This window comes from Argentina silus (genome assembly GCF_951799395.1).
Source record: "Argentina silus genome assembly, chromosome: 6".
NCBI lineage: Eukaryota > Metazoa > Chordata > Actinopteri > Argentiniformes > Argentinidae > Argentina > Argentina silus.
In genome coordinates this window covers 13,901,810-13,916,937 of record NC_139660.1, presented here as the reverse complement: position 1 = coordinate 13,916,937, position 15,128 = coordinate 13,901,810, and the positions used below count along the sequence as shown (strand labels likewise).

At 40.7% G+C, this 15,128-nt stretch overlaps 1 protein-coding gene across 3 annotated transcripts; it reads right to left on the bottom strand.

The window, feature by feature from the left end:
• Window positions 1–1,277: 1,277 nt before the first annotated feature.
• tbxa2r (thromboxane A2 receptor) lies at window positions 1,278–8,633 on the bottom strand (the record flags this gene model as incomplete). Of its 3 annotated transcripts, XR_014554254.1 has the most annotated exons (4): window positions 8,452–8,633; window positions 5,062–5,949; window positions 2,516–2,891; window positions 1,278–2,325 (listed from the first exon to the last, which is right to left on the bottom strand). XR_014554254.1 is itself a non-coding variant. In XM_083671412.1 (3 exons), the coding sequence occupies exons 2-3, from the start codon at window positions 5,857–5,859 to the stop codon at window positions 2,568–2,570; spliced, it is 1,122 nt and encodes a 373-aa protein (XP_083527538.1). In that variant the 5' UTR covers window positions 5,860–5,949; window positions 8,452–8,633. The 3 variants fall into 3 exon arrangements, 2 of the variants coding, with proteins under 2 accessions (XP_083527538.1, XP_083527539.1); XM_083671412.1 differs by having other exon boundaries at window positions 1,278–2,891; XM_083671413.1 differs by lacking the exons at window positions 1,278–2,325; window positions 2,516–2,891 and adding an exon at window positions 3,887–4,033.
• Window positions 8,634–15,128: the final 6,495 nt, after the last annotated feature.

The following is a 15,128-nucleotide window of genomic DNA, read 5'->3' as shown; positions in this document are numbered from 1 at the left end:
TGAGCCATATTTACAAGACTGGGAATTTGGCCAAAGCACCAAGATCTACCCTTTAAATAACAGTTTCAGTGGCATCTGAAATTACCATAGTGAGTCAAGACCTAAGTTTAATGTCCCATTTTAAGGACACAGTCACCCCATAACAGCACAGCAATATTGGAATATTTGATCCAAAGAGGTGAGTGCCATGGACAGACCCATCCATAATGTCTCTCTAGCCACAACTAACATACTAAATCCTCACCAAGTCAAATGACTGGGGATTTGACATTGGTGAGTTTTTGAAGTTCAACTATTTCCTTTCCAGAAATGACCCCCTGGAGAGAGATATAAATCTAATACTGTCCCGTGAGAGTAAACATAGACATTCAATTGATATAATTATAACTTCCTCTGTCATGTCTATGGCAATACCAACCATTCCAGCATGACTGTTACTCATCACAATTGTGAAATGGGAAATACAACCCCCAATTTTCCCATAGTGAATAATCTCTAAATAAAAATAATGGGAGAGCAAAGGCTCATCACCTCCAGGAAATACATACCTTGCCCTTACATGCTTTAATGGGAACCACAAATAATACTGTTGATTAAGAGATTAAGATCACTTTTGTGTTGAAGTAAGTGGTAAAGAAAATCTGAAACACATTTTGACCCATTAATTTTCCTTTACCTCATTCTTTGCCTGAAAAATGAAGGTCTTCATATTCTTCAGTTTGTGCATTATCTGTCATGTGCTCACAGATTGCTTTTTAGTCATAGGCTTTTGATTTCAAGTATTTATCATAAAGGAATTTCTTCATCATAAGACTTTTATATTATCTTTTACGGTGGTTTGTTGTAGAAACAGAATGTATATAATAGTTACATGTCAAATTTGTGTGGAAAAAATAATAGAAAAGTACTCATTTGATGGAGCTTTCATGAATGTATAAACTTGTTGGTTTGTTGAGTGTTTCTTTGTCAAAATTACCTAATATAATCTCACTGTACTTAGGCAGAACAAGTTACTATATAATTTGTTTCAATGTCAGATGTATATTGTAATATCACTCTATGGAGACCTGAAATATAAGGCACAATTCATGTGTATCTGTACAATTAGTAATAAAAAGGTTATAACCAATTCCCATGTCCTTGTGTACTACTAAAGCACATACTGTTTAATTACTAATGAAATAATCAGTGACATATTTTGTTCTATGGAAACCACATCAATCGCTAATTAAACCAAGCCCTGTAAAATATTTCAACATCAACCTTTAAAACAAAAACAGTGATCTTTTTTTGCTTCATGTCTAGACACTAGATTTAAGTGTTTGGGTGAGGACACTAGTCTCCGTATAACAAAAAAACTAAATAGATTTTTATTCTTATTGACTTTATATTTAATTTCCTTTGGAAAAAAACACATGCCAGAGTGTATGCCAACATAAACTTAACATCTGCACTGCATATGCTTCAACATTACATCTGCACGACATACTGTGCATCAATTCCTATACATTATGTTCTCCATACACAGTCAGACACTATATATTCACATCTATTTCTTCTAAACAAAAGCAATTCTCTTAGAAAGCTGTGCAACAGCCGCAATATACATATTGTGAACTAACATGCAGGATATGTCACATAATATTTAATTCAAATAAATACTATTTTCACACTTACTGAGTCCATCAATTTGAATTGAAATCTTTTTTGACTGTCAATGTGGACACTGAAGAGTAAATATTAATAATAACAAAAACAACAACATATAAACACTGAGACATCCAATCATTGGGATCAGCTTTCATCTCCTTATGGGAAGTTACCCTCTCATCCATGTATGAGGGTCAGCCAGAGTTCAACAAGGGGATAAAATCAGGAGTTGCATCCAGGAGTCAATAAGGTAGATAAAGATGCTGCGTTCCTACAGGCTTAGCAAGGAATACTGTCTAAAGGGCAGTCAGCTAACCAACCAACCAATCTACAAGGGGCACTGTGCCAGTGGAGGACATGTACCAAACTAGAGATGATATGATAGTTTTTAATACTGAGCCTACATACAAACACAAGACGCGCGTGCATGCACACACACACACACACACACACACACACACACACACACACACACACACACACACGCACACACACGTTTGTTGTCTTTGGAATGGTAGCTGACAGAACTGTGTATTGTAAAAGCACAGAACTCGGTCCAGCTGCTTGGCGCTTTTTCACTGATGGTGAGCACAGCAATACCTCACAAAGTGGTGCCTGATCCAACCCAGATGCTGCTGTCAGCCACTGCTTACATCTCTTGATTCTGTCCTAAACCTGCTGACAGAATGATATCGGCACATCAGTCGTGCAGAATTGTCATGAATACTTAGGGTACAAGAATACCCAATGTGCATAGCAAAGAGCTTAACCTCATCTCCAATTCATCCTAAATAATCTCTTTTTAGATTTGCATATAAACAACACCTTGCAAACAAACTTGCGAACCAAAAATAGAAGAGGTCACCTGAAGTTAACAAAGCCAGACAGAATGGTGTGAAGAAGTACAATAAAATCAGTCATGGAGAGAGCGGTGCCGGAGCCTTCAAGGGAGGGGGGGTGTCTTCCTCTTTGGTGGGCCCTCCTTCTTCCCCGGGTGCCGTTCTGCCCCCCAGGGAGGCACGGGTCAGCCTGCGGATGGTGCCACCAAAGGAGGGGTACAGGGTCATGATGGAGCCCCGGGACCAGTCCATGCGGGGGTAGATGCGCTTGAGCACGGCCCGGCGGAACAGGATGTAGACCCAGGGGTCAAGGATCTGGTTCCACGTGGCGAAGCGAATCCAGAGCAGCAGGTAGCGGATCCGGAGTCGACTCCCCGACAGCACAGTCTGTGCAATAAACACCTGTAGAGGGGAGAAGGAGGGAAGGAGAGATGGAGGAGAAAGAGAGAGAGAGAGAGAGAGAGAGAGAGAGGGAGAGAGAGAGAGAGAGTGATGGAGAGACAGAAAGAAAAAGGAGGAGAAATTGAGGAGAGGAAAAATGTGAGAAACACACACATACACACAAACACAAACAGATGTCTGAGTCTCCGTCCACCCAGGGAGTACATGGCTAGGCTAATTTGGACTGGGCCTCTGAAGTACAGGCCCTAGTATTCTGCGACCTAGAGTGCAGAGCTATCCCTCTCTCCTAGTCAGACACGTGTAAGGCATGCCACAAACCTCATTGCAGTCCCATTAGCACAAGCGCAACACTCTCCTATGGGAGGTAAGGATGCTAACAAGCTCTTCTCCTGAATGATATACTCTATGTGCTAATATTAAGCAAATAATATGTCAAAATGGTAACAGTTCCTGAGACTAACATCTCAGCATGCAGCTGGCAGCCAGTGTTGGTCAAACAACAAACGGACACATGCATAATTGCATAATACACAACCACATACAAAATGACCATATTTATTCAAAACATTGCTTGCGACATAGCTATTGATGTGGAATGATTGTTTTGATAAAAGGTTGCATTGTTGATCCAGAGGTATAATTGCAATATGGAAGCAGGCGTATGGGGGAGGGGGGAACATGGCAAAAGCTGAAATTGCTCAAGTGAATGGGTTAGCAGCTGCTATGTATAGAATGGAATATTAAGAACCATCTGAGGGGTATGATTAAGCCGCCCATGCCTTTGAACTGAGCATGCATCACATGGGTTGTGATTATGGGAAATGTAGTTTAAAGCTGTCAGTGAACATTGATAGGTGTCCAAAGTGGATGAGTCCAAGTTTGTCCAAGGCATTTGGATGATTGGGCTGGGATGAAGACCATGAACCTGGACAGCGACAGCCCAAAGCAATGAGAAGTGAGTAGTGATAGGGGGCGCTATATACATCTTTTTTATTTTATTTTACTCGCCTTAGTCTGGACTCTTGACAAAGGATGTAAATCCAGGGGTCACATATCTGATTGCAGGTGGCCAACCGAAGGAAGAATAAAATGACACTGGGGTCTACATCCTCAGCTGACACAGCACTCATCAGACTATAAATCTGTGCAGGACAAGCACACATGGTTAGAGTTGGACATGCTTAATATGCATCCACGGATGCTCAACACTCTTTCCATAAACTACTGTATTTCTTTTTTACGTTTATTAGTAACTGTTAAAAGTGTTATTGAACACATAGATCAGCATTGGGGGGCTTGGCTTTTTCTTACACCCTCAGTAGAACAGACTGGCACCTGGAGGCCTTAAATGGCAATGGTGCAGAGGCTTTTTCACTAGCTAAGTCATTACCGGGCTTTGAGGTCAACTAATTTAGCCTGCATTGCTAAGGAGAAATGAGGCATACTGTAAAGTGGGAACTGGTAGCTTAAAGCCAAGCTAAGCCATATTTTGCTCTGGGCCATCAAAATGAAAGAGCTGATAACAGAGAGAAAGCAAGAGACGGAGAGGGTGGAGAAAAAAAGAGATATGTGTGTGTGTTAGGCCACACAATCAAACATTTCTGTATTGGGTATTTGTCACTGTTATCGTGTGGAGTTATTCAATGTATTCTCAATTCTCTGAAAAGAGAAAGAGAGGTACTGCAGAAAAATCTAGGCGGGGGGGTCGGACCGGATATCCCCCTCTGTCTCCAGCCGGAGATGGCCCTCTCCAACAGGCCTTATCACCAGGCTACACACAGCCACACTCCCTAGTAAGAGACAAGGCCAATGACACTTCCTGGAGAGTCCATGCACACAGCTTACCAACAAGCTAGCTACGTATATTTGTTCTTTTTTGGAGTTCTTTTCACTTCAAGAAGTTTCTTTCTTTTCTTGTGTAGTAACCATCCAAATAGCTACAGGTGGAGTATTGTTAAGTATTGTTTTTACTTAGTTTTCAATACAACAAATAACACCTGCTGCTGCAGGGTGGCCTAATTGCATGGGGTTGAGATACCTTTATGCTACAGTATGATGGTGTGTAGTATACAGTATATGTTTGTGTGTATGTGTGTGTGTGTGTGTGTGTGTGTGTGTGTGTGAGTGTGATGTCTTGCATCTATTCATTTCATCTTGCATGCATACTCACCAGTAAGGGGCACCAGGAGATGGAGGCAATCACCATGATCAAGATGAGCTGCACCATCATTTCCACCTCGTAGTCCCGGCGACGCTGTGTAACGTCCTGGCCGCAGCACACCTTGATCAGCGTCACCACGCTCACCGTGTTGAGTAGGAAGGACACCACTATGGACAGCAGCCCCACCAGCGAGAAGAGTAGGCAAAAGGCTAGGTCACTAGCTTTTGAACTAATGTTAAAGAAGCACCAGGAGCCTGGGATCTGCATGTGGTAGCGCCCCACACCCACTAGGGGCAACAGCGCCACACAGCCAGCGAACGCCCACACCATCAGCACCATGGACACAGCCCGGCTCTTGGGCATGCTGGCTGAGCGGGCGAATGGCCGGTTTATGCCAAAGAAGCGCTCGATAGCCATGGCGGCGCCCAGCAACAGCGGACACAGGCTGTAGAAGACCATTGACATGCCCATGAAGTTGCAGAAGTGGCAGTGCGGGTCCAAGTGGCGCCAGTTAAAGTGCGTGATGTGGAAAGAGACCACGATGGAGCCGGTGACCAGGAGACCCATAAAGTCGGTGACCACCAGGCCACAGAGAAAGATGAGGAAGGAGGAGCGAGAGCGGCTGTGGGTACGCTGGAAGGACTTCAGGAGAACCACAAAGGCAATGAGGTTGGAGGTGAGGCCCAGGGTGCTGAATACTGCTGAGAAATAGGCAGAGGCGATGGTGGGGTTGTAGTTGAAGGGTGGACTGTTGATGGAGAAGCACAGGGGGATCGTCTCATTGGTGAGGTGGTGTGAGGTATTCATGGTGACTAGAGGTAATTTTCTTTATGTTTCAGAAAAGACCTTGGAAAAACAAGTCCATTATGAAGATTTTGGTTGTCTTCTTGCTTCACCCTGGCAAAAAGTAAATATAACTGTGTCATTCGTCATGGACATATTTCAGTCATGATTTTCATAAATGTTTTGTTTATGTCTTGGGACTTTTAATATAGTGCCAAAACCATTTATAAGTTGACAAAGGTGGAAAGCTTACTCTTACAATAAATATTTACAGCTTTCAGACATTCATAACTAACAGCAGTTTCCAATGACAAACACATGATTTAAAGTGACTAAAAATGTGAGTAATGTTTGTTTGTTTGTGGTGGTCATAGTAGCCTGACAAAGTTCAGACAGCAAATCCAGTTCACATGCTGGATGAAGATATTTATCTCTTGGATTCTGTATTGTGTACAGTAGAAGATTGTGATGACACTCTGGGCAGGAAATGCAGTTACTGTTCATCAAGCGCAAAACAGGAAATCAAGTCTAAATATGACTAAATATGATGCTGCTCCTAAACTATCTTGAAATTCAGTCAGTCCCATATCAATATCTAAATAATCATACTAACCATCTGATCTGCTCATGCACCTCTGTCCTCAAGCTAATTGGAGATCACATGACAGAAAAGAAAGGAGAAAATAAGGATGTAGAAATAGATGCAATAACCTTTGGAGAGTGTAGGCAGACGTTTAAAGTGGCTGTTATTACAACCCAGCACAACAATTCACAATTTATGTTCTTGCATAAACCTGAAATATGCCAATGGAATAAACAGGAAACGGATTGATTCTACCAATGGACATCCTATGATGTTATCACTGAGGAACTTGTGCTACAATCATGTAAATAAAATATGAACTAAAGTGATTGAAGCCACAATATGTTTTGCTCTAATAGATCATAGAAAGAGAGACCCTTGCATCTCCCACCCAGTTATCCAGCTATGGCTAGACACTGTCGTTATCAGGCCACATTTCCACTTTTCCTGGGAGGAATGTGGCCTGGGGATAAGTGTACAGACTCCAGTCCTCCTCACCGTCTGCTCCAAACCACCATTTGAGTGCACAGTTAGTTTGTAGAGTCTAATTACATTCAAGCACTCAATCGATATCATAGTCATAAGTGCTTCTAATACACTCATTCAATTTAGTTTTATGTTTTATTAACTAATTAGAAACCACAGGATACAAATTGTGCTAGAGGAAAGAAGAGAAGACAAGAGAAAAAGATGCAAGTTCAGCAGAGGGGGAAGAAGATGTTGTTCATTGCTTATACTGTAACTGCAAAGCATAAAACTGTATAACTCTATTATAATAATAACAGTTAGTGATAAGTGGCTCTCTCTCAATTATTCATCATTACAACAAGGGCAATAGCATACATATAGACTGATCTTCCACCTCTAAAAGGGCCAAATGACTTTGTGTCATTATGGCATCACGTGTCTCATGTGTATCGATCTTCCTTCCTATTTCCTTCAATTTCTGCCTGAGAGCATTTAGGTGAGAAATATCAGCTTTTTATTTTTAATTTATACCCCTGCCATTTTTTGCAAGGCCACCTATTGCAATATGTGACCGGTGCCAAAAAGCTATCATGGTACTTTATTGTATCTACTTTATTGTAACCTGTACATTGTGACATTTTGTTGTGCACTACAGCATCATTTCAAGTGATATTAAAAAGAATATATATATATTTAACCTGGATAGTTATAGCTGATTGACAGTTGTAGTTTTACTGTACAACCATGCTCCTACAATGTGCGTTTTGTGTACTGCAGTTGTTTAATCTTTTAAGATATCAAACACTCATCAATTCTCATAAACCATCTCAAATGATTCAGTAATCTGTTTAGAGCAGTAGGATTAAATGTATTGTGGCTGATGACAAAGCAGTCAAAGTGCTAGTTATGTGATTATTTCATTGTGAAATGCAGACACTTACTGTAGACCTGAAGATGTATTTGTGTGTGAAAGAGTAGGTTTAGTGAGTTGTGTGTTTTGATCAACCATTTGAAAATGTGTTGAGATTTTTGAATGTTTAACACATTTACATCTATTAGTATCAACGCAATCCCTCAACTCATGTGTTACAATCTATCTTCATGCCAACAACAATGCCATACAACTCATACAGTCAATGTAAAATAATTTTAAAGCATAATTTAAAGAATAGTCAGCTGTTTAAAATTAAGCCTCATTTATATAGCTTGTCATTGGATGGTTTCCCACTGTCAAAAACACTTTATGTACAATGAAATCATGAGTCAATCAAAACAGTCTTGAAGCATAACCTATACATCGAGAATGGGTTTAACTTACTCAAATACAAATGGCCTGGATAAATGGATATAGCATCCACTTATCATATGCCAACTAAAATACTGTAAACTGTATATTAATTGCAACCTTTGAAGTATTTTCTCAAAAGCGGAATCAGCTAAAACATGTTTTTTTTTTACATTCATATCCTTAACACCCAAGTGTGGAAAATGTGTTCTTATTTTGGAAATAAAATAGGATTAAAATACCTAAACATTTGGCCTAATAAGGTTGATATATTGCCTACCTTTCAGAAGACTGTCGTTGTCAAACCTCAAGCTACTCAGGGCAAAGTTGAATGCAAAAAATCCTCCTCCACAACAACGGTGCGCGCACCACAGCCGGTGGGTTTAGTATTATCCACTGGTGTCCCAAGATAAATAGTTGCAAGTGTAAATTGGGGTCCCATCTATTTGTAGTAGCGGGGCCTACGAGTGAGACCATATCACAAAATACATTTCGATATCCTCCCTACGCTTTGAAACGACCGCTATCCTCCGCACGCTATGCAGCGACCGCTCTAAACTATCCCCATAGGCGCTACGGTTTAAAAAAGAAAATAAACTCCGTCCCCGGAAGAGAAGGGGGAAGGGCTCTCGGTGAACATATCCAAGCATATATTCTGGGCAGAACTCCAGGCCGCGAGGGATGCTAAATGTTTTTTTCTGAAATTTCATGTGCATTTTAGGTGTGAAAAGTATATTTAAATGTTTAAACACACACACACACACACACACACACACACACACACACACACACACACACACACACACACACACACACACACACACACACACACACACACACACACACGCACACAAATGGAAATCAAATCCCAAAAAGCATCAGTGGACTTCTCCACCTCAGCAGTAACCTATTTCTCCATTCAATGAGCCTATAGCCTACAACAGCCATCATTTTAGTGTCAGCAGATACTGTACACTACAGCATTGCTCCATTTGAGCAGTATTCCTGCAGTAGTGTTTAGTACTGCTCCCAGTCAGGGTCAGGGAGCTAGGGGATTGGCACACGGCAGCAATTCATCCTAACTGTCAGTGAATTAAAACACTCTTATGATAACAGAAGGGTGATGCCTTTGGAAGAGACAGGGATGGCCTGAGGTACCAGACACAGCCAGAATCTTGATGATTCACTAGCAGATTAACTATTAAGCTTCCAGTTGAAGTGTAACAGCTGGATCCATTTAAAAGGTATCTACCGTACTTCCAAAGCCTTCTTTTGAAGAATGCTTGAGCAGCCTTTTTTTGAAAAAGGTCATCTTCCAGGGGCAAACTACATCCTAAGACACTATTTTCAAATGATGGATGATGATGGATGGAAGCAATTGACAGATACACAGTGGCAACTTTTTTAGATCAAGATCATTGCCATATTGATGTTGTCGGTACTGCACTTTTAAATAGTCTGCCTTTTATATAATATTAAGATACTGTATGTCCTCTTTAAAGGTATGTTATCTGATGAGGCTTAATGGGAGAGACTCCAGCTACGTTTTAAGGCTTATCTTTTATCCCCCCCAAAGATGAAAAGAAACCAGAAACCTCAGTAGTTAGTATTTGCTTGCCTGCTACTAATATGCTATGACTAAATGCAGTTGAAAGTTGTTACATCACATCATATGTCTTAGTGTGCTGCTTACCTCAGAAGTACTTAATTTAAGCGCAATAACCGTTAATACAGGGGGGAAACCCAAAGTATGAAGATTAAGCTGGGATGTAAGATGTTGCTACAAAGTGGCCAGTACTGTTAAATCTCACTGGTACAGAGTGGCACTGAGCTGAGTGAGCCAATCACTCATCTTTCATCACTTAAAAATGTTTTGCTGTTCCTACAACAGGGATATAGAATGTTCAGAATGTTCTAGTGTATATACTGCTATTTTTACATTTCTTTCAACATTAAACATTTTTGGAGAATGACTAGGCCCCAAATCCTAAAAGTAGCTACCGTTAAATAACTTCATGCCTGAAAGAGTGGGTACCTTTTTACAAGAGTACCTTTTTAGGCACCAGTGTAGAGTATTTTGGAGACAGGAGACACGATATGCTTGTGTGGGAAGCAAACTTTTTACCACTATCTTACTATTTACATGTGTTTACATGTGGCTGATACAATGACAGTGTTGTGCTGTTTGATCTTGTATTGTCAATGGTAATCAAATCTCTCTCAGCCTGGAACACTTATTTACAGTTGAATGAGCATTCCTGGAGGATGTCCTTGGGCCTATACTGCAGCTAATTGCATTAAGGTCAATGCCCACAGGCTTGTATGTCAACCCCCCACCCCTTCACTGGCAGCCAACAGATTACCTGAGGCACAGAAAACAATCCTTGATGGTAGGAGTGAGAGGCTAGAGCTGAGAGGTCAAAGTTCAAGCGAGACCTGCCCCTACCTGAGTGGAGGAGTGAATGCTGAACTTTTTTTTGTTCGCCTGTCACTCCCATTGTTTTTATAAAATGGTGAACTATCCCTTTAATATCCAGTCACATACCTGTGCATGCACTCAAGTCAAATCAACACGTCTAGCACATTGTTTTGTTCTCTGCCAAATGAGGGGCTATAGACTTGCAGAGCAGAAACAAACAGGAGCCCAGAGGTGTGCTTCTCTGCCACAGAGGTGAATTCATGAACTCTGTGTGAACCTTCCCATCAGGTACCTGTGGGAAACTCTCTCATTAATTGCACAGACAAAACAGACGTGTTTATGTTATGATACCAAGCGCATTCAAGCAATGGGACCATACATTCCATGTCTCTCTGTGCAGATAAACAACTAGGAAACAATAGAAAAGTATAAACTAATTACTTACTAGCGTCCTTGAGACAGAAATGTGCAATGCACCTCCCTACATGAAAGAGAAGCCACTGTAAAATGTCTGCACTGCAGAGTCTCACTTCTGCCAGAGACGTGTTCAAACCTGAAGAGGCCAATTATTACTCCAAGTTGAGAGGCATGAGTCATTATTTGCTACTGTGACAAGGGTGTATTTCAATAGGGCCCACTAGAAACACAGCATTCCAATATAGCCCACAGACAAAGACACCCATTTGGGTGAAAAAACCTTCAAAGACAGCGTTGAACTTTCATTTATGTAATGGATGTAATGCAGCTACTTAATTTCCACTCCCTGCTATACTGATAATGTCATTTTAAAGGTAAGGAACCTCTCCTCTGCAGCAGGAAATGATTTATCATGTCCCCATGGTCTTAGAATTATGGGATGCACCCATAAATTAAAGCTACATAAGTGCCACAGTGATAAGTATGTCACAAGGGGTTGTGTGAATGCTTAAATGGAAGAGGTTGTTAGCTCCTTCTGTTTTCTGAAGGAAATAGTTTGACTGCACTTAAAAAGTAGAGAGAACCACACAGCGTATCCCAGAGTCCAACTAAAATGTGCTTAATTGGAAAAGTTAATTGTTAGGGATATTCCCAGTGCGACGTAAAAAAAACAAACAAGCACACAAGCTAGCCAGATCCCATGGTAGTATCTGCATATGCCTATGTTTTATAAAATGCTGAAGGATTGCGTGAGGAGTTGGAGGTTCTAAAATAGGCTATTTTTAAATCTGCATACCACAGCTCTATGCGGATGGAGGTAATACATAATGCAGGTTTTCCTGCTGCTCAATTCTCTTCTATAAAGTTGTTTTAGTATTAAGGTACGAAGTTTCAGGTAGGCTGGGATGAGATTCAATTTCCCTCTGAATCTTCATGGATAAGATTCACTCATGTTTAAATGGACATACGTATCCTTGTGTGTTGTTGAAGATCATGACATTGCTTGGGGTAATTCTAGCACTTAATGAAAGGCATATGAGGCCTAAGAAAGAAAACTAGAAAGGTTGTTTGAGGAGAAAGCAAGAAGGACTGAAAGATGAAGATGTCCCAAAGATTGCACTACCACTATTTCTTCAAATTTGGTTCATGACAGTTATAAACAAAATCTGAGAGATGGTGACCAACCAAGGCAATGACTGTTAAATGGAGGTTCAAGTCAAAAGATAATCTTCACGTTCGTCATCTCAGCAGGAATTCCTCCCCAAAACATATCATGCCCTTATATGGACATTTATCAAGGCCTTACAGGATTATATAGAGCACAACAATTTCTGCTTAACCACTTGGCCAAATACATTCCATTACACAGGATACTTTTCAAACAACCTTTAACAAAGTACATCATGTTTGGTTCTGTGTGCATTAGGGAGAAAACAGCGTACGGTTTGGCAGCTGCAACTACTGCAGGAGTAGGTCATTAAACAATATGAAGATATACACAGACACTCAAGACAACGGCAGATATACACTTCTATTATTCTCACACAGAAAGAGCAGGAGAGTGAGAAATGAAGGTGGAGGGAAGGAGAAAGAGGACTAGGAAGAGCATAAGAGGACAGTGGAAATAATAATAACTGGAGGAGGTAGAGAAAGTGAGAGGGAGAGAGAGACAGGGAGTTACCGATGGCCCCCTCTCTATAACTTGATCCAGCTTTAATGGGAGTGATCAGTCAATGGCGTCGCTCGGCCTGGACACAGTCAGAAGAAGGAGGGATGAGAGAAGGAGGGATGAGAGAGAGAGAGAGAGAGAGAGAGAGAGAGAGAGAGAGAGAGAGACATATTGATGAGGGAAGCAGTGGGGGGGGGGGGGGGGGGGGGCATAAACAGTACTTTCGTAGAGATGCAGATTTATAATGTCCCCTTTCACTGCTGGGAGATGCACACAGACACTGACACAGACACGCTTAGCTCTGCAGTATCTCCAGGAGAAATACATATTACAACAACAATATATACAAAATAGACATACAGCCATACATAACATACATTTTTATTTTAATCAATTCATGATATGGAAATGGTCAATCATAATTTATTGTAGCAGTAATGTCATTAATGTGCACATTGTAAAAGCATGTCTTGAAGCCTTTGCAAAATAACATTAGCCAAGGTATTGAGTGATGAAGTAATTATTACATAGAGTGTAACAGTGCCACCAGAGAAACAGAACACATTTCAATACATCATCTATGTTAATCTCCGATTTAATTAAATGGAAATTGCACTTCAGTCGGGCTGTCAAAATGATAAATGCCACAGGGTATCCAGGAGAGGGCAGCATAGCCCCATGAGAGAGCTCGTCATCATCATGCTTCAGGCAGCTGCCGAACTTTAGATTTCGGAGACGTGAGAGAACGCAGATCTTTTGCTTATATATGTAAATCACTTAACTCCATGCTCAAAACGGACAGGTTAATACGAATGTTGATTGCATATGATTGAATTGTGGAGAGCATTTCAGTCTTACCTTTATTTCTCCACAGCCCAGTCTATGTGATGCTAGTAATATGATTTCATGGAACTGTTTGACACCATCTACTACAGTATAGTATGAAACAATTGATATTGATATCACATCTAGCCCTTTCACATGGAAATAAGATTTAGCACGAAGCTGTGTCTTTTCATTGGTGAATCTGTATGAGGACCCCTCTAATAATATCCTTAAAGAGATGTTCCACTTCTTTAAACAACATTTCCTGAATTGGCCCTGACCCCATAAAGGGCCAAAAATGTGATTACTTAATATCCAAGGAAGCAACATATGTAACTAAAAACTGTCTAGGCTAATCAACTACAGCCAAGGTCAGTGCCAAACCAGGAAAACATGTTAAAAAGATGGAACATCCTTTATACATTGTCTAAATCTGTATATCTTGACAATAAAGGTCATGGATATCTTACAACTCAGAACATCAAACCTTCTATAGAAAGCCATTGAACAAAAGGCAACATTGCAAATAGATGGGCGGCCCAAAAGTGGCCCGACACAAGGCCTTTTCCGGTTATTAGTTTTTCAAAGGCTTGATTTGATTGATTTGTCATTTGCAACAGAGAGTTTGGCCACGGGGCTGTGGATAATCCAATTTATCGCTTTGCCATTTATTACACATTTCTGTGGCTTTTGGGTCCAATGTCACATCGATTCTTTGATTGCTTGCTTAGCTGGGTCCTAACGAGCTGCTGTTTGAATCACTGCATAATCGCTGCCTCTCTGACTGCTTGTCATTAAAAACAGGGCATACCTCACCAGACACTTCTGTTGAAGCACACAATTAAGAACATAACACATGCAGTGGTGTGTTATAATGCTCTAACTGAAAGATACTTCTCTCATAGAATGGCCACATGTTGGAACAGATTGCCGTTTCTGGTGACAAGCAGGTGTTGGCATCATATTTAAATCTGTTATGAATCATGGAGAAGTAAAACATTTGAGCCTTGACAGTCTAGACTAGCAGTTTTCTTTACTGACTAAAGTTTTCAGAAGGTTATGTCATTAGGTTCTGTATGAATGCTGTCATAAGCTGTCTTGTTTTTTTATAAACAATTTTATAACAGATTACAACACTATGTAGATTTAACATTTTGTCAATGCATTGACACATCACAATGAGCTGACCTATATACTTTGGGGACAACAGATCGGTGGATAGGCCAATGATGGAACAGATTAATGGGATAGGCACACCAAAGGACATACGGGAGAGCAAATAGCAACAGGTGAAGGTTAATGCCCACCTCTGGATCGACCTGCCTGCTGTCTTGGTGACATTTATCAAGTCCTAGACAGGGCTCAGGGAAACAATGTTTGTGTTTATGAATCAGATGAATGAACAAATATTGGAGAAACACAAAACCAAGAGATTTAATGACAATCAAGTGCAATTTGTGTTTTCATGCCCTGCAGACTTACTTCAAAGATCTGGAGGATTTATAGATTAGTGTTCATCAGGTGTTCTAGATTTTCCAAGTGGGGTTTTCAAGTGTAACGTCTGCACAAGTTTGAAAATCCATATGGTTTCTCAGAAGTTGTGCAAGCACACAAGTAGTTGAAGCAG